Genomic DNA, 19,907 nt, shown 5'->3' with positions numbered 1-19,907 from the left:
GCAGCTTGTTATCATTGTGTCTGACAGAGTTAGCACAGGGATCTCTCTCTGTACTCGCTCTACCTCCCATCTCCAAATGTCAACATCAGCTATCTAAACTAAAAAAAAGTGTTTTTTGGTTTTTGTAAATCATGATGCAGATAAACAATATCTGTTTATATAATGATTCTGTAATATCTAGTTTTTATAATAAGGAAGGATCTACTTTTCCAGTGTCTGCATGTGTGGTTGTTTTGTGTCAGACTGCACATGCAACCACATAAACTACAGAACGGGCATGTGCACACATGCACAGTCAGTAACACACACACACACAATGCACACACCAACCCTCCAGGGTTCTTATTATCCCTAAAGCTGAAGTGCACCTTCAAAAAGGCCAGTTCATTAGTCAACCAGGGATGAGCTGGGCTCAGCTGTGGGGAAGCAGCGTTGCTATTGATAAGACGACATGAAGCAGAAAGAACTCCTGTCAAAAACACCAGCTCTGCACCCCATCCCTGTGCTCCTCATTGTGGACATCCAGCTAAAAATCATTCAGACCTGCCTAGGTGTTACAGAAACGTGCCATTCTTTTGGTTCAGAGGCTCAAATTGGAGATAGTGACGAAAAGATTGGGCAAGTTGTATATAAAATGTGAACAAACTGGTTAACAAGCAGGTCTGGTGTGCTGAAAAGGACACAAAAATAAAGCAATTATAAAAATTTGAAAGTATTTAATAAATTATGGGGGAAAGTTACCACAGAGATTGTCCATACTGAACATTAATACACTTCATCTAGATGGTGCTTTAGAAACATTAAATGCAAAATGGATGAATGAATGAGAGGTATGTGAAGTCACTAATGTCACCTCTCTTACAGGTTGTTATGGTATAAAGCCAGACTCTGTCAGTGATTCGTGGATGTGCTCCAGATGTACAGCAGGAGCCTGGACAGTGGTGAGTGTAGCACTAACTTACGCATTAAATTTAAAAAAAAAAAAAAAAAAAAAAAAAAAAATCAAAAAGAGTCACGAATAATCTGATCTTCACCAGTACTACAAGTATAAGAATTAAGTCTGAAGAAATAGGTGAACATGTTTCTCCGAGTTGACTTGACTTAAAGCCTTTATGCGCTTACACAGCCTCCATTTGTTCATGAAAAAAGAAAAATCAATGGATCTGTGTCACTTTGTTCTCCATTTCCCTTAATGCCTGAACTTAATCCTCATTTGCTTTTTGTTTTTGTTTTTCTGTTAAGGAGTGTTGTCTCTGCAACTTGCGAGGTGGAGCTTTGAAGACTACCACAAATAACCGGTTAGTGACACATGCTTGGGTTTTGATGTTTTTTAGCTGCAAATTCACTAATAACAAAACCCCCGGGTGTTTATTAAAATGTCCTTCTTCAGGAAAAGTAAATAAAACACATTACGATAAAATTATTATTTAAAATATATTGACTCTCCATTTTCACAGGATTTTTCTGATACCATCTAAGTTTCTTGCAGTGAATCAGAAAATAGTACTTCTAGCTGAACTGACATACATTTGTCTACAGTATTAGCCTTTTTTATTTTTGCAAGAATGAAGTTAAACAAAAAAACATTAAAAAGGAGATTGTTGTTTTTTCTTTTAAACATTTGCTTACTTATTTTCCATCATGGATAGATACAATTTTGAAATGAAAACCATTATGTATTGTCATCAGCGTAACTGTTTTTGTAAGGTACAGGAAATTGTGCTGACAGTCATTGACATCAGAAGTGATCAGCTTGGATGTCTACTAGTTTTACCTCTGCTGATTTTTTACGGTCTCTCCCTCCCTCTGCGTCACTAGGTGGGTCCATGTCATCTGTGCCATAGCTGTGGCTGAAGCTCGCTTTGTCAACGCCATTGAAAGGGAGCCAGTGGACGTCAGCGCTGTTCCAGAAACACGCAAGAATCTTGTAAGTTGAGGCAGAGACAAAGAAAAGATGTATTCATCTCTCTCATGGTGCAGTGCGAAGCCAGACACACAGGTTCATGATTAAACAGCTTTACAGTTTAAAATCCTCACCTTTGTGCTAAAAATGGCAACCTCTCTCTCTCTCTCTCTCTCTCTCTCTCTCTTGAAGAAAGTTCCAAAACTTCTCTGTATTGAGCTCATTGCTCATTGCTTATTGTCACTGTTCATTTCTTTGGTCTTGCTTTCTTCACTTTTATGGAAGCATCTCCTCATCCTTAATTTCCTTTTCTCACTCCTACAGTCTTTATCTACCTTTAAGCGAATTCCTGTCTTTCCCACTCACTGCCTCTGTATCTGTCACTCTCCGTTACCCACTCTCCTTCCCCATTGGATGGATAGATCATGTTTTTGCGAGCTGTGGAAGATACGGGGTAAAACATATGTGCTGAGGGAAATGGCTGAATAATCAGCTGTCATTTCTCACTGCGCCAAATGAACTGCATCGATCCCGTGGGCAGGAGGTAATTTCCCCATTGCTGCCGTGTCTTTGAACACAACTCGTTCCCTCGCCATCTCTCCCTCCCAGTCTCTGCTTTCCCGCCATTCACCCTCTCCCGCTTCACAGGCAACAGCAGCGCATGCCAGCGCATTATCACAAATCTCTCCTTCTCTCTAAATAATCTATCCAAGACAAGCTGGGTGACATTTGCATCCGAGTGCTGTCAAAGCAAGTTTCCTCCATCTCTTCTTAAAAGGCCATGAGAAGAAACTCTGCGGTCTAATGATTTGGATGACTGGGCTGATCAAATGTGAACACGCAGCCATGGAACCCGTTTATATTGCACAGTGTTCAGCAATCTGTGGTTTTTTCTGCCATTTTTGAAGGTATAGTTTTCAGGGACAGAGATTTCACACAAGCACAAGCAGTCTTCAGTATTTCAGGATTTCTCTGGTGCAGTAACTGTTGAGTTTTCCGCCTTCTATTCAACATTCATCCTCCTGATACATGCAACAACACATAGCACAAAATTATCTAATCAGTTGTGATATGGACTACTGTTGTAAATTTGGAGTTAGCGGTGTAGTTGAGAGGGTAGATGTAGTGTCCATTTTTTTTAGGCTATAAGAGGCCACGGCCAACCTCAGACATTGTCTTATTCTACAAATAGAAGCTCAAAATGCATTAAAAAAATGTGAAAATAAGGGAGGTTTTGGTTGATTTCTTTCAAAATGTTACTAATTTTTAATTGGAGTTCAAATGTACATATAAAAACAGTGAGGTGGAACGAGATAGAAACAAACAACTGGACATGCAAGTCATGTTTCTTGGTGCTACTGAATTGCTTCCATGCTGCTCTGGTCTCATGTCACTGCTTGTCTGCAATTTCAGCAGTGGAAAACGATTGCAGCCAGTGCAAAGTATAAGCTACAGCAGCCGGTGAAATATCACACAGTACAGCTCTGTTGAGAGCTGTTGTACATTTTTCCTGCACCGGTACAAAAATGAAGTATTGGCACTTTAATAAAGAATTTTTATTTCTTATTGATCGCCCATGTGCTGCTGTACAGACACTCACCGTGTGATTTGTAAGAAGGGGGAGGATGGAGAGGGAAGCATGAGAGAGAAAAAGGGAGGGATTGGGAAGACATAGACTGTGTATGATGATAGATAATCACAATAAACCGAGTACACAGAAAGATATCAGGCACATAAGATGAGACTGTTGTCAAAGCTGGTGGGATAATGGGTTGAATCTGTTTGTTCGATTGGAGCATGGTGGTGGAATTCATATAATTCCACTTTACTCTAATCTTTATTTATTTCCTGGCAGGTGATTTTACAAAAGGATTTGGAGGGAGATGATGTTTCTGAAACTCACCTGAAGATGTCCTTGTTCACTGAGAATATAACTCAATTTGACAAACCAAATACTATTGTTCTCCCGCTGTTCTCTCTTTCCTTGTTGCATCCCGGCTTTTCATCTCTCTCTCCCTTGTTCTCTTGGTTTTCACTGAATCAGAGGACAAATGAGGGATGGAGAGGAAAGGTGCAAAGGGGAAGAGCAGAAGACAGGGAGGGTCGAAGGATTTGAAGTGAATGAAATGAAGGTTGTGGGGTTGTACGTGCGGGGTGGTACGGGTCAGAGTGGCTCAGTGGGAAGTAGACCTGGTTCGCGGACAAGGGCGAAGATTTGGTTGGCTGGTGGTAATTTCACAGTCAGGATGTGGGGATGGAAAGAAGGGATTTGAAAAGTAAAGTGCTCCAAGGCAAAATGGCAAATTTCTTGTATAACTGTGTAAGAGTAGAGGTTGAACGAGTGATGCAAGGAAAAAGAAAGATGAAAAACTTGTGCTGAATTTGTCAACGATTGTTCGGGCTGCTGCTAACAAAGACAAAGTTGCTCTGTAGAGAAGTGAGTTGGGAAGAGAATCCCACTATGCCACTCACACTGATAACTGCATAAGCATGTCATGTTCAAAGCTGAAAACATTCGTTCTATTTTTAATGATTAGAAACCTGAGTACCAAACAGAATCGAAGATCTGAGAGAAGAGAAAATTATTACTCTGCTGATTCCTCCATCATCTTTGTTTCATGTGATACTCTACGATTCCTGCAACTTGAAGACGTGAAAGACCTGAATGAAAGAGTGACATGTGTTCAGTAGCTAAATTGCAGTGCTGGTTTTCACCTTGGAGTAGCTCAGTGGGGTTTAAGTACTGAATTTCAACATTTCTGTGATCAAAGGGTCTGTTTATTAAGTATTTACCTGTCTGGTGAGCACCTTTTTTCCTCACATCTCTAATAAACATTTTCACTATCAACAACCTCAGTGGGAACTTTGACAATGTCAGGGTTTTGGCTACAGGAATGAAATCCTTGCTGTGAAAACAACAGTTTCACTGATACAGTCGTCTGAGAAATGTGAAGCATCTGTTTACCCAGCTCCTATTATGTCTCTGTTGTTTTGGATTTACATTTGATCATTTAGCTGAGAATCTTTTTCTTATCTAATCTATAAGTAACTGTTGTAAGTAACAGTCTTGTAAGTGCAAGATTCAGAAACTGAGGACTGTGATAAAAGTCCTGTAATTTTTGAACATCAATGAAAGAGAATGCAAGAAGGAAAAATAAGCTAATGAGGTCAAGGGGGGTTTGTCTCTAACCTGAATCACCAACCAAAAGTCTTTGTTTTTTGTTCTCATTGCAGAAGTGTGTGTTCTGCCACGACAAGAACGCCAATCAGAATCGCGGCGCCTGCATCCAGTGCTCATATGAGAACTGTGCCACTTCCTTCCATGTCACCTGCGCCCAAATTGCCGGAGTGGTCATGAAGCCTGCTGACTGGCCCTATGTGGTGTCTGTCACCTGCCACAGGCATAAAAGGGTCTCTCCAAAGGTAAGTGCAACTCAAGAGAAAAAGTCAGCCATTGAAGTGTGTGTTGTTGTTTGAATAAACCACACAGAAGTCATTATTCAATATTTCAGATGTGATTGGAGATTTTGTAAAATTATAGCCTCTCACCTAAAATTGCTTTCAAAAATGTCAGAACTGGAATCAGTGTTTTTGCTGTTGTCATGTTTTATGAGCAGGCGTGGCATTGTAAGACAGTGATTGTTATTAAAGTGGGTGCAATGTGGTGGAAGGGAAATTGCTGCTTTTGTTTTCAATGAAGTGGAGAAAACTTCACACTTTCTTTTTGTTGCGTTGTGAAACGACGCTTGTCTGAATGGTTTAGATTTTTTGATGAAGCAGCAGAAACATAACAATTGGTGAAAGGTGCTAATGGGCAGAAGAGTCTGAAAGTAGCAAAGCTCCTCTTGAACAAGACACTTGCACATAAGACTGCACACAGACATAGATTCCCTTCACAGAGCTGAGAGCCTCTTATTTGGGTTTTAGGTCATTTCACTTTATGTTTCAGACAGAAAATATGACTGAATTATAGTGAGGTTGATTTTCCATTTAAAAACCCGTCTTAATTTCTGTCTGGGGTTCTCTACTTCTAGCCACGGACAGCACCCAAAGGCCCACCATGTCTGAACCTGGGTCAAAGAGTGATCGGTCGCAACGCTGACGGCTGGTACTACCACTGTACTATCATCGGCATGGCAACACAGACATTCTATGAGGTCAACTTTGACGACGGCTCATACTGTGACAATCTGCACCCAGAAAACATATTAGTGAGTACTCCTGTAGTTTAGCTACACACCTACCTACAGTTTAAATAAATGGTGCCTTTTAAAACCAGACATATCCTAGCAACTGGTATTTGCTTTCTAGCTTCTAGCAAATGAAAATATCTCATTGAGAATGACTCACTGCTGTAAAGTTAGAAACTTAACTTTTACAACATCTCACTGTTCCCTTTGAGAAGAGAAATTAAACTAAAAACATTATGCTTTTATTATTATATCAAAATGAATTATATCAAGTAATCTAATATAAATAAATAAAACTTAAGCAATCAGGGAAATTAAACTTAATTTTTGCTGCTTTCTAAAACACTTGAAAGCACTTTGAATAGCAGTGGAAAGTGGAAAGACCTTATGAAAATCCGGCCAAAAAACCTTTATTAGTTCTTTACTCGCTTTACACCACTAGCTGCCTCAGGTCAGTTACTTGTAATGTTATTTTAAATCAGTGATTCATCAACATTTTAAAAGTGTATTTATTTTGCACTTCTATTTCTTTCCACCTTCTTCCTCTTTGTCTACATCCTTTTCCTCTTCCTTCCCCTCATCTTTCAGAGTCATGATTGCCTGCGTAGCGGTCCTCCTGAAATAGGAGAGTTGATTGTGGTCAGCACACCCGAGGGTCAGGTCCTCAACGCTTCTTTCGTCAAACAGCACACCCACAAGCTCTACCAGGTGAGGGGAAAAACAGCAGAATGTCTCTCTGAACAGACTGGATAAATCTCCTAAAAATGCATCACAGTTTAGATCTGTGACTTGCACAGCTGATGGTTTTTCTTACATAAATTTACTCGAACTGTTTTGTGTTACTTAGCAACTGCTGTTGAAAAGCCTTTAAGCAGTCCAGTATGTGTAAATGTATGAACCCCTCCAAGTCAAATCAAAATGCATTTCTGAGTACAGTGTCACAAAGATGTGGTGCAGAAAAAACAGCAAGGCAAGTACTGTGTGAGTAATGGTATAATTTACATATTTCACCTGATGGTCTTCTGCAGCGTGACTGGAAGTGACTGAACCTGTGAACTTTTGGTAACAAGGTGCTCTGTCTCATGGCTTTGCCACCCTCTGGTTTGGTGCCCAGTCCTGGTATTTATCAACATGTGAAATGCTCGGCTGCCCCGTAGATTATGGCCGAGCATTTTGATCCAGTGTGGCATTAAAAAGTAAAAGTGGAGCAATCACGGATGCATGCTGGGATATTTATGGGGCAAATATGAAGAGTGCTTACAAAGTGGAAAATTCCAAATTGAAGAAGACAATTCTGGGACTGGTGTCAGAGGAGGCCATCTTGACAGTCACTGCTGTACATGGGTGCAGAAATGCATTAGAAGACGAGGTTAAATGAGGTTGTTAATCTCAGATTTTGCCAGACACTGGTTTCGGAGGTACATTTGTGACTGTAATTCTGAGTGCAGTTATAAATACACATACACAAAGAACAGAAATTCAGATGACTTGCTGAACAAGTCATTGAACCCTGTCTGGCTCATTTAGTGTCTGTGTTAAAACATCAATTAAGTGCCTGAAATATAATGTTTAAAATACTGAACCAGTCGTCCAGGTTGTTGTTTGCATTCATTACACAGGGGAAAGGTTGCCAGACATGTTTCAGTGTCCCAATCTTGTTTACTCAGTCACTGGCAAGTTCATGTTTGTTTTCTCTTCAGAAAGTAGATTGGTGTGGCATCTTTCTGTTCTCTTTTAATGTCCCTGTGTAGCCCAGTGGCTACAGTTCTGAGAGTCCTGTTAGAGACAGGGAACACTGTTAGAATGAGTAGAAAAAGGCAAGCCTCCACCTGGTAGCTGTTTCAGAGCCACAGCCCTGACCTTGTCCTTTTTTGCTCAAGATTTTTTAACATCTACATTTATATTTAAAAACCCTTAGCTGATGGCCATTTCCAGTCAGTGAACAGCTTTTGGGTTCAGTGCCATGGTCAAGGACATTTTGACAGAACACATGGTTTTGATTAACCATTTGTTGTGGCTGAGATCCAGCCCGTGACTTTCTGGGTACATGTTTGTGTTTTTACTCACCTAGCCACCCTGAATCTCTTTTCTTCCTCATATGTCCTCTTTTGCCACTGACAATGTATTCTCCTCCTTATATAGCCTCATATTATTATCAAGTCGAATATATTTGAAAATCATATGTGGCCAACTGTGTTCTCTACTCATAGGGGACAAAACATGGAAATGTTGGTTGATTAATCCAGAGTTTTATTATGTCTGTGCAGGTTGAATTTCAGGATCAGAGTCAGCTGATGCTAAAACACTCAGAGATCCATCAGCTGGACCAGGAACTGCCCAAGAGGGTCCGAGCCCGACTTGTGAGTATCTTACTGAAATTCTGCTTCAGAAATCAGTAAGAAGGGGAAGGCCAGCAGCTTTTATCATTAAATAAAGGGACACTAAAGTAGTTGCAGATAAACACTTTTATTCAAGGAAACAACTGACACTTTGCAGACTGTGTGTTGGCCAATATGTGTGGGTTGGTAGTTTGAATAAATATGAGTTTTATCTGGTAAGAAAATGAGTGTTGATGTACTTCTGAAACTTTAATGCAGGTTTAACATCTAACTGGTTCTGATGCCAGAGAAGTTTTCCTTGAGTATTTGTACAGACGAAGTCTGGGCTGACTTTTAAAATTGCAGTTAATTTTGAAGACACTTGATAACAGATTTCATAGACCATGTCCAAATCCACCCACACTGGATGATTGGACAGGACAGGAACTCATGCAATCCCAACATAACTCTGTATTAATATACACATTATTAAACCAGAGTGGTAAAAAAAAAAAAAAGACTGGGAAGTTGTGTAAACTGTGTAACTGGTATAACCAAGCTGAGGTGAGTGTTCTTCATTAGAAAAGAGTAATATAACCACTAACTAGTTCTGAGTGAGGATGTGGGAGTTTGCCTGCAAACTCCCCCTGAAATAAAACTCTGAATATCCATCAGCAGTTGAGTCGTAATGTTTGATTTTGGCAAACAATGGCAATTTATTGTGATTATCAAGTATAGTTTAAAAAAAAAAATTTAACCCTTTTGTCCAAAAAGAAAAAAAAAAGAATTAGTACTCATATATGAGAATCTTTGGATTAATTGGACAATTAATCTATTATTTATTTGTCAGTCAGCCAACCAACTGATGTCGACTATCAAACAATGTAAATAATAATAATTAAAAAAAAAATTGGACAACCAGAAACCTGGATATTGTTGGAATCATGTAAACAGGGATTTGAATAATCAGGTTTTTCATGTTCCCTGTAAACACCAAATTCCGAATCAAAGACCAGGATATAAAACAGGACACTTGTGCACATGTGAACAGTGATCCCTCCCTGTATAATGGACGTTAGTTTACGGACACTTATCCTCATAAGTGTTAAGTTTCACATTCATAAAACGCAAGTCTGTGCATCCTGGGATTAACAGAAAGTAGTGTATACACCATTGACACTTTTCATTTCATTGTGGAATTTTTTAAGGCATTATGTAGTGGATACATTTACATGCTGAGAATTCAGACACTCAAATAAAATGGTAGAGTGCTATTGTAAACAGAGGGGACACAAATCACTTCCTAATGACATACCCATTGTTTTCAGGCCATACCTGTACCTCAGGAAGAGGTCCCCTCAGCAGATGAAGCCCAAGCAGCCAAACGCCGCCGCCTGCCGTCCGGCTCAGCCCCACCCACAGAAGCTCCTATGGAAACAACAAATCCACCCATCTGCCCCCTAACTACATCTCCAGTAGAAGCACCAGCAGGACAGCATGACAGTATTAGTGCACCACCAACCTCACAACCTCTGTCCGAGCTCAGCTTGGCCCCACAGGATGCCCCCACCCCAACCAGTGGTGTTCAGATGGACGCTGAGACCCCAATGGACACAACCGTCAGCCTCAATGACGCTCTAACGGAGTCATCCCTGGCGTCGGACCCTACGCTGACTCCACAGACGACCTCTTTTCAGTCGACATTGAACTCTGACCCCCTCCTGTCAGCCCCGTCCCCTCCCCCACCCCCCCAGCACATGTCCGACAGCTACACGCCAAGCAGTGGCTATGTTTCCTACATGGAGACGCTCCTCCATGCACATTTCCCTCAGGACGATGACCCTGGACCCCTGTATTAAAGGAAAAAAAAAAAAACTCAACTCCACTATGTTATTACTTGGTCAATGGAGACTGAGCCAATAGGAAGTAAGCTAATGGAGGTGGATTGTACTGAGTGCTGTATTAACTGACCCTGAGAGCTGAGGGCAGGAGCAGGAAGAGATACGGACACACGAGCACTCTTTTAATGCATGCTACTTTTCTATTTTTGAGTTAATGTATTTGCAGTGGTGCTTTAGCTTGCTCTGAAGCAGCAGCTAAAGAGGACAAGGTTTTTTTTATTTTTAACATTATAATTATTATTATTATTATTATTATATGTTGGGTTTTTTTTGGTAGGTTTTTTTGTTTGTTTGTTTGTTTTTGGTCAGCTGCTGTGCTTTTCTCCTCCATCTTAATATGAATACGTCTCTGGGTGGTATCAACTCCATACCTCGTTGCATTAATTCAATAACAGCACACTCCCGTTTTCTTTATACAGGAAGCTAATTACTATAATGGCCTCTCAGCATTGAGGTCTCGGTGGACTACACTTATTTTATTTTTTTTTCTTTTCTCTCCAAAGCAAATAACCAGCAACAAAATATCTATTTTTCAATCCAGCCACTCGTGGCTTTGAAACTGTTTGGAAGGAAAGTGTCACATTGTCCATCTACAGGATATTTTCAGTATGGTGTTTTATTGCCGGATTGCAAGAGGTAAATGTGGGAAAAGGGGTTTAAAAAAAAAAAAAAAAAGAAGTATTGTAGGGGAAACTCAGTATTTAAATGTCTTAGTCAAATATTGAAAGAATTATTTGTCATAGATGAAACATGTTGAATGCAAACACTAGTAGATGTGTCACCGTAGTTAACAGATGAGATCTTTTATGTAATGAAGTCATTCAAATGGTCATTTGGCGACTCCACTTTTCACACCCAAAAACTGTCTCAGGGTTCCTACATGTGGAAAATAAATTCTAACATGCAAGTTTTCACTTAAGGAAGTACACAACAGCCTGGAAAATTGCCTCAAATGATCCTCAGTCATAGTTGGCACATGAATATCTGTTGCTCTTATTGTTATATTTGCTCCTGTTAACAGTTTATCTGCTATATCAAGTGATATCTATGTTTACTGTCACGTTATCTCCTATTAGCACATGAACTAGCCAAAACTATGAAGTCCGTTTAAAGAATAAAAGTATGAAAAATGTCTTGGAAATAGGAAATGTATGTAGGAACCCTAAAATCTGGAAATATTTTGTACCATTTTTGGTTTAAATTCTGTGTATTAATCAATATTGTATATTGTTAATGTTGTCCGTTTTTTCTATGACAGTATCCTTTCTATGTTCATTTTCTTAACTGAATTCACAAACTTGGCCAATCTAAAAATATTAATACCTTTATTTTTGACAGATTTTTGCAGGCATATTACTCAGTTTGTACTGACAGCTACATGTTTTTTTCTTGGATATGGCCATTTTGTGCTACAGAGGTGCTACAGAGATATTAAACTACTGATGGACTAAATTTCCCAACACTGTCACCTTGTACATACCGCAGGCCTTGTGTATTGTGAATCAAATTTGTAAATGTCCTTTTCCTCGTTTTTTTTCCTGTCACCACAGCTGAAATGTTGGAACACAGATGTGTTCCTGTATCCAAATGACTTCATCAGTCGAGAAATCTTATTTCATAGGGATTAAAGTGGGTTGCTAGTTGCCAGCTCTTCTGTGTTTTGTGTGTTCAGTAGCCCGGAGATTCAAAAAGTAGTTTCTGGGCAAAATCCTTGGACTAACTATGGAAAGATAATGAGAGTCTCCTGGGAAACAACTAACATCTTCAAATTATTAGATGTTAAAGCTAACTGTGCTGAGTGCCACGGATTAAAATGAACACTGTATGTGTAAAATTTATATTGCAATATCAGTCATTCGATGAACTAACCAGATAAGAATCTCTGTTTTTGGTAAATCCACTGAATTATATAAGTGACAAATCAAGCTGCTTCGTCACAATCTTGTCCACAAAGCTTCAATTCAAGCAAAGATAACTTTTAGTATAATATAGCAAAATATTATTGTGGCTACCATCATCTCTGACACTGAAATGTATTTTTTGTTTAGTTAGCACCTCTTTTAACCTTTGCAAAGAGCCAAGCTGTCTGATTTCTCTTGCTTTTAGTCTTTATGCTATTTGTCTAATGGTTGTAGGTGAAGTATTTACAAGACAGGAGAGTGGTATAAAATTGTCACAGTTCAAGGAACTATTTGTAAGAATTTCCGTTGCTACAGAACCAACATAAGCATTAGTAGCTGTTTACTTACCAGACTAGAGGAAATGTTGCAGCATCAAACTTCATTATTTTACTCACCAACAGCTGTCTCCAGTAGTTGAGTGTTGACTCTTGTTTTGCATCTTTTTCTGTCACTTCTTGTCTTCCACTTACATTAGCAAGCTAACCAGTTAGCCCTGGTCCACCTGGACAGCCTTGTCACTTTTCAGTAGTAAGTCTCTGTATTGTCCAGTCTGCCCTGAGGCTGCTCAGAGGGTATATTATAACCTCTTGTATTGTAAAAACTGGCTGAAGCTGGTATTTTTGGTCCAAATACTGTACTCATCCCTCCTTTATAACTTTGTTGTGGTTTCAGTCATCTATTTGGAGTTTTTTGGAGCACACTCTGCTTCCAACATGTTTAATGTGAACAAACTTTTTCAGTATAGATGTTTGAGTGTACCAGGCAGCTACCAAGTGCGTTAAGCCTACATGTATGAATGAGAAGCACAACAGAATTATGACTTCACCATGTTTGGGAAAGTAAAAGAAGGCAACAGTAAGTATATAAACACATTTTAAATAATGAACCCCCCACATTCAATGTCGTGTTAACTTTTAGTAATTGATTTAATAGCACAAGGATCTTGGGTCTTGAGCAATATTATTGTTCTGTACACAAATTTGTGGACGTTGCTACTGAACAATATTATTAAACCTCCACCAAAATGCTTAAATCTAGCCAAGAGAAATTAGTCATTCAGAAATTTGTAATTTAGACAAAGAACTTAATCAGGGCTGACTTCACAGTTTTGACCCAAACAACAACAACAACAACAACAACAACAACAACAACAACAACAACAACAACAACAACTCCTGAGCCTAAAACCTTTTGGCATTTTTGAAAATCAAGTCAAGTGTCAGGTTTTTTTTATTTAGTGTGACTGAAGTTTGATTTAAGTGTCAGGCAACATGTCTGGACTATAGATTGTGTGACACACTGGATTCTAAATACAGATGTTCTTGTCCCACTTATATACACTAACCTTATATTTGACCATCCAAACCGTTACTTAGCCATCTCTAAAACAAACCTAAACATAACTATTTCAACTTTATACTCAACTCCAACCCATAGGAAGACTTACGAACATTATCACTTTAAACCCTCTGCTTTGACAGACCCATCAGAGCACCTGTGGGGAATCCATAATTTTGCATCTTAAAAGAAAGTAGTTTCAGCATTACATTTACTTTATAATATTGAAATGCTTTTCTCTTAAGGCCTTGGGGGAAATTCTATTTTCTTCCATTTCTTTCACATTTTTTCAGGTAATGGTGAAATTTAATTAAGGCCACCAGGGTTGCCCTGAGTCTGTGGCGTGTAATTGTCTTTTTAAGACATGATCCTCTGCCTCTCCTCAGACAAAGAGATTATAAGAGTATTTTAAATAATTGGCAGTGCAAACAGCAGCATTGCTGTTTATTCCACTCTGCGGTGTCTCGTTGGCAGGAATTCTGGCTTTGCACATTAAGCACACAGCAGGGAAGTGTGTTGTTGCTCTTGCTTGCTGGGTTCATCATGAGAGTTATTTTTAGATGGCGTAATTAGCAGGAACCACCATTCAGACCAAACTGAACCCCACCCCCTCCCAATAATTTAATTATATTTTCATTAGTGGAATACATTACTCTGAGAGGGAACTTGAGTCTGTTTCATGGGAGTCAAGATAAGACATACACTAATCAAGTGTGCCTGTCCTACACTACATCATTAGTAGCATTCAATCTGGACGGACCAGTGCACTCTTGTGTTTTTTGCTGTGGGATTGTGCATATCCAACCATGCATGCTTTTTTAAACCACCAGAAAGATGAACGTGCACAAAGACTCAAAATCATTTGTATGTAGTGCAGCGTTTAATAGAAAAAAAAAAAAAAATGTTCCACTTCATTTTACATCACTACAATGTATAAGGTCAGAGGTCACTGCAGTGCAAGCAGTCCATTTAACCAGAAGGACCACCTGCTGCTGAAAGGAAAAAAAAAAAAAAAAAAAAAAAAAAAAAATTCACCCTCAGATATTCTGACACTGTGCTTCATTAATGTACCTGCTTCCCCTCAGCACGTCCTCAGCCTGCAATGGGTTCTAAAGCATCTTCTCACAGGTTGGGATGTTGCACTAATGTGGTGCTCAATGCAACCAGCACTGTGGGCTGCATTGGTTCTTGGGCCCATTTCATAAAAACGATTTGCAAGCACTGCTTCCCAAAGATCAAAATTCACGACAAACTATTGTAGCTCACAAATTGCAGTATAAATAAATCTGCAAGTCCTACAAGGCTGTCATATCATCATGCATGGGTCACAAGTGGGGTGTTTGTATTCATCAGTGGAACATGTCAAAATGAGCGAGAGGGAGTGTTGCAAAATTGGTAAAACTGGCCCTCACCTGTTTCTTGAATGTGCATGTGTTGATTTCTTTTATGACAAATCCATCATACAAGTGGTTTGAGCATTCAACAGTGGTGCAAAATGGTCGCTGTGCAACACTTGCTCCCTGATTCTGCAGAACTGGCAAACACCTGCTGCTTACCGTTTCTGCCATTAGTCATTCAGTCTTTTACAGCTTTTGTAAAAGAAAATGACGTCATATGGTCGACATTTGCCAAGAGGATAAAAATAACCCACAGACCAACACAACGGGCTCACTAAGATCTATTTTTAAAAACAGAAGCACATCAAGTGCTTTCTTCCTTGATGTCCTGATACACTAACAGGATTCACTTTGACTTGTCAGTGTGAAGACCGACCTTCTAAATTTGGAAGAAGCCCAATGAGAAGAGGATAATAGTGGAGAGAGAGAAGGTCACTGAAAGAACAAGAAATCTGTGTCTTATGGACAAATTGTTAATGTGGGCATGAGCACACACACACACACACACACACACACACACACACACACACACACACACACACACACACCTAGCTGTGCATATGCCAAGGCTGCATTGCCCTCTCTGAATCAGGGTGGCCATTAACATTCTGAAGTGCCCGCTGTGTCTTTGCAGAGGAACTGGGGATGTGCCAGCTTGGCAATTACTTTAACAACCCCAAAGTTTGATTTCTTTATTCAGCTGAACCCAGCCAGAGGTAAAACTAAGGAGAAACATGAGGAAAAGGAACTCCAAAAAAGGACAAAAGTTTAGGATGAACCAACTGCAGTTCAGCAGAGGAAAAGGAATAGGGAACTTTCATCATTTCAACAATATATAACAATATAATCAAGGAGGTATCACCAGTATGTGTCCTTGAGGCTATAGAGATCACACACACACACACACACACACACACACACACACCTGTAAGTTCAAAGGTCGTGGCAGCCAGTTTGAGAGTCTGTCTCCACCAAAATGTCCTTCAGGATGCCTCTAACCTGCTCAATGACCATCAGACAGCTGAATGGCTCACATGGAAATGGAAATCAGTGAATGCAGTGGGATCTAATTGCAGATGGAAGTGGCAATTATGTTGACAAGCTGGTTGATATGACAGGCTCCATTATAGCCTTAAGCTTTTATTGCATTTCTGCCTCGTAAATCACATCACTGAGGCAGTATTACCATAATGACTTAGTGGAGCTCAATCTGTTTAACACTGTCCCTTGTTTGAAGGGGACTGGACTGAGTAGTTGGAGGTGGCTGATCTTTATGAACTCCTATAGACACAGAGGGCTTTCAAACATGGCTGCATTGTCTCATTAAGATCCACCAAGACATCCTCTAATGGCCATACAGAGTACTAGCTGCCTGGCAAGAGGGACAGAGAGAAGCTGGCGTGAGAAATGAACTGAATTTGAAAAAGGGTTAAATTCCCTGCTGTTTGTGTCTTGTTAGCTCCAATGCTGCACAGTTGCTGACGCAGCAGGTTTGCGTGCTAGCTCATTTATCTAGAAGAGATATTAGAAAAACATGGGGATATTTATTTCAACTGTGGGGAGAACACACCCATCTTTGCCTAGGAAACTGGTGTGTTCCTGTGAGAATGGAAGTTGAACAACAAAAATAAATAAATAAATAAATATAAGATCATCATTTATCTGGATTTAAAATAGGTGCTGAACATAGTCCATTGATGTTCTCATGGTTTAACCAAAAATACATTTTTTTAAAATTAAAGATCATAGTTGGCTATTCACCAGGAGGTGAAAATAAACAGCCCTTCATTAGGATTAACTTTAAGATTGTAGATTTTTCCTTCTTCTATTCTATGCACAATTAAAATTTTCAAAAACAAACATTTTACCTGAAATTAAGTACATACTGTCATCATGATTTATGTTTTTCCTTTCCTTTCACTGGTTTTGTGCACAGTCTTGAAATCCCAGGTAGCACAGATCAATGTCTTTGACATGACACAGAAAAATTTAAAACAAAGAGCACAAGAGACAAAATTGTTTACACACAGAATCCACCGAGGATTTAACAGAGTGAGCTTTAACTAAAGCTCCTTCAGTCACGTGAATTTTAAAGTCAGCAGAAATGAATGATCACCATGTGACCAACTGAACAATAATTTTAATTGTATAATTTTAATGAACAATCTGGTCCAGATTTGTGGAGAAAAAAAAAAAAAAAAAAAAAAAAAAAAAGAGTGACTTATCAATAAATGTTCAAATTACTTTAATGGAACCATATTGTCTCTTGCCTGGATGCTAATGCAGATAATTTTGGGAAATATATTTTACCCATATTCATTCATTTATCCTATTTATCAACATTATTTTTCACTTATTACTTGTTTATTCTTATTTTTACCAAGTCATTTTATAAAATATACAAATGATCAAGTCTAGCCACTTTTTTTCTTTATGATTAAGGGCATAAATCACTTTTGTGTTAGCGGCAGATGTGAATATAATGGTGTATGCAGTCAGATACTGCAGTTTATTTTTTGTTACTTAAGATGTGTTTTTATAATGGTGAATGAAACCAAGTGGTACAGGAATGCATTCAATGTTCAGCTCCCTACAAGATATCAGTAGGCTACCTGAAGAATATTAGATATATTATTAAATACAAGAGTGGCTAATCATGGTGGAAAGTCCCTAAGCATGAAAACGATGGCGTCTTGGCAGTGTGGGCCAGGTTAAAGAAGTATGACAATAGGAATGTACTTACAATTAGGCTCACAGAAGGAGAGATTAATGATATAAAAATGAGTGCACAACTGAGATGGTTTAGCTTGCTCCCTGGGGACCAGCTTAGCATTATTGTGCTTATGACTCACAATAAAACCTTTTTCGCATCAAGGCTGTTTGTGTTCGTGAGGGTCTGAAGACTTTTGAAGCTAAACTTTAGGAGTTACCAAACCTTCACCCAGATCCTAATGTTAATCAAAGTCAAGATCCCACAGTAACTCTCCATGATTTATTATTTTAGTCTACAAGGTGCCATTGTTAAGTTCACTTCCTTTTGCTATTTTTGCCAGTGTGAACATGTTTCTGACTCACTACAGTTTCTGTACAGAATACAGCTTTGACTTCTTGACCTTTCAGAAGTGTCCCACCCATCTTCAAACACTCACCTGTTAAATTGAAACAAGTCACACCTTTAGGATAATACCTAAACAATTTTGTCATTTGTATCTCATCGTTCCATATATTTTATGTTGTTTTGTTAGTTATGCTGGTGTATGTATATGCAGCTAAAGGCTATAAGCAGAAGATATTCATGGATTCTGATGGATGGTTAGATTTAAACTTTTTCATGTGGGGGAAGTTTGCCTTTATTTTGGGAGGAAACTGTTTGTCTTGAATGTCTGGATTTGGTGATGCAGCTCTTTTTCTCAAAAGTCTCCATTTGTTTTCTCCTGCTCCAGACATAATTAACTAAAAAAGGGGAGACGCTTGTTGAAGAACAAGAAGGGTGGGCGAAAAAAAAAAAACACAACAAAAAAAAACACAATGTTGGTAAGTGCCAGGCCTTATTAATGAAGTGAATCTTCATCCAGTCACACACGACAAATAAATGGCCGCCCCCTTGAAGCTCTTAATCGGCCCATTAGTCTTCGAGCGACCACAGCCTCCTTTTTTCTCCCTTTCTGGCTCGTTCCCTTTAGACCAGACCAGATACATCCATCACGTCGTATTTGCATGCCGACCACACACGCTGACAGAGCTGAGAGCACAGCTGGAGATGCTACATCATATTTACTCCCTTGCTTGTGCAATAAACACTGTTCTCCACATCCCAAGCCTCTCTCTGTCATTTAAATACCCACCTTACCCCTTTTCACAAGTAACCTGGAAACCTGCTTCACCAATACTCCATCTTCCTTATTTTTTTTTTTTTTCGACCCTACATGATCATCTCTGGGAACGTTTTGTTCCCTGCAGTGACTTTAATTTGCTGATATATGAATTCAATCAGATTCTGTGACTCACTGTAAACAGCTCTGCAGAAGTGGGGTCTAAATGACTGAAATGAAAGATGAATAGGCTAAGTAATGACAGGGTTTGCTCTTCTAAGTCAGCCTAATTAATCACCAGACAGCGTCCTGTGTGGCTTAAAGAGCTGCACAAACACCGAGTCAGACTCTCAGCGAACTGCTATGCTTATCTGTATGTGACCTGCGCTTATTTTCCTTCCATTTCTCAGCTGCCTTTCGCTGCACCCTCTGCTAATTCAGCCGCTTAAAATCTCATTTCAGACACAATTAGCCTTTTGCCCATCCAAGAGCCATCGCCTGTGGTGCCCCCCCCCCCAACCCCCACCCACCTCCCCTTTCATCCTTTGTGAACATTTTCTCTTTCACTCTCCGATAAAGATCATTACTGAAAAGGAGTTTTGATCACTTACAGGAGAAAACATATTAAAAGGGCCTTTTAGCGGACCCATTAGGAGACTGTTAAAACCCGCGCTTGTTGCTACGCCGGGGTTATCAGTGCTATTGGGAGCCTCTAATTCATTCCTTTGCCCAAAGTTTTTTAATTACATTTGGAGACAAAGACTTTCACTAAGGCAGAGCCCAGCCCTGCTGCTGTTATTTATTTTTAGGGAAACTCTTAACTGCAGAGCTTGCAAAACGAGGACGCTCATCATTTTTACTTTGCAGGCAAGTCACAACATAATTTTACTGCGTCTGCTTTGCAGCTGCCTGTAAATGGGTTTATTTTTCAAATGCACATTTGGATAATTTTTGTTTGGCTAAGTGCACAAAGCGTGCGTGTGTGTGTTTTTCTCTACATTTGTCTGTAAAGCCTCTGAGGAGAAATTCATTCAGCTATCTGATAATGTTTCTATCCACTATTCTGTGAATTTACAGGTTGTCCTGAAATCACAATGTCAGTTACATTTCCTGAAGTCAACTTTTGAGTGGCAAACTTTTAGCACTT

General features: G+C 39.3%; 1 protein-coding gene across 3 annotated transcripts in view; it reads left to right on the top strand.

Moving 5' to 3' along the window:
• The window catches only part of kdm4b (lysine (K)-specific demethylase 4B), a 45,656-nt gene extending 33,697 nt beyond the window's left edge, over positions 1-11,959 (top strand). For all 3 annotated transcript variants that reach the window (XM_071485978.1, XM_071485976.1, XM_071485977.1), the window contains exons 15-22: positions 865-941; positions 1,243-1,298; positions 1,819-1,927; positions 5,138-5,326; positions 5,938-6,114; positions 6,682-6,801; positions 8,361-8,453; positions 9,740-11,959. In XM_071485978.1, the coding sequence (XP_071342079.1) occupies positions 865-941; positions 1,243-1,298; positions 1,819-1,927; positions 5,138-5,326; positions 5,938-6,114; positions 6,682-6,801; positions 8,361-8,453; positions 9,740-10,270 (1,352 nt within the window). In that variant the 3' untranslated portion in view covers positions 10,271-11,959. The remainder of the gene's footprint in view (positions 1-864; positions 942-1,242; positions 1,299-1,818; positions 1,928-5,137; positions 5,327-5,937; positions 6,115-6,681; positions 6,802-8,360; positions 8,454-9,739) is intronic.
• The last annotated feature ends 7,948 nt before the right edge of the window (positions 11,960-19,907 follow it).

The sequence above is a fragment of the Trachinotus anak genome, unplaced genomic scaffold (assembly GCF_046630095.1).
Source record: "Trachinotus anak isolate AG129_WGS33_773 ecotype Australia unplaced genomic scaffold, CSIRO_AGI_Tana_v1 ptg000010l, whole genome shotgun sequence".
Lineage (NCBI taxonomy): Eukaryota > Metazoa > Chordata > Actinopteri > Carangiformes > Carangidae > Trachinotus > Trachinotus anak.
The sequence above is the reverse complement of the archived record's forward strand: the minus strand, read 5'-3'. Positions and strand labels throughout refer to the sequence as shown.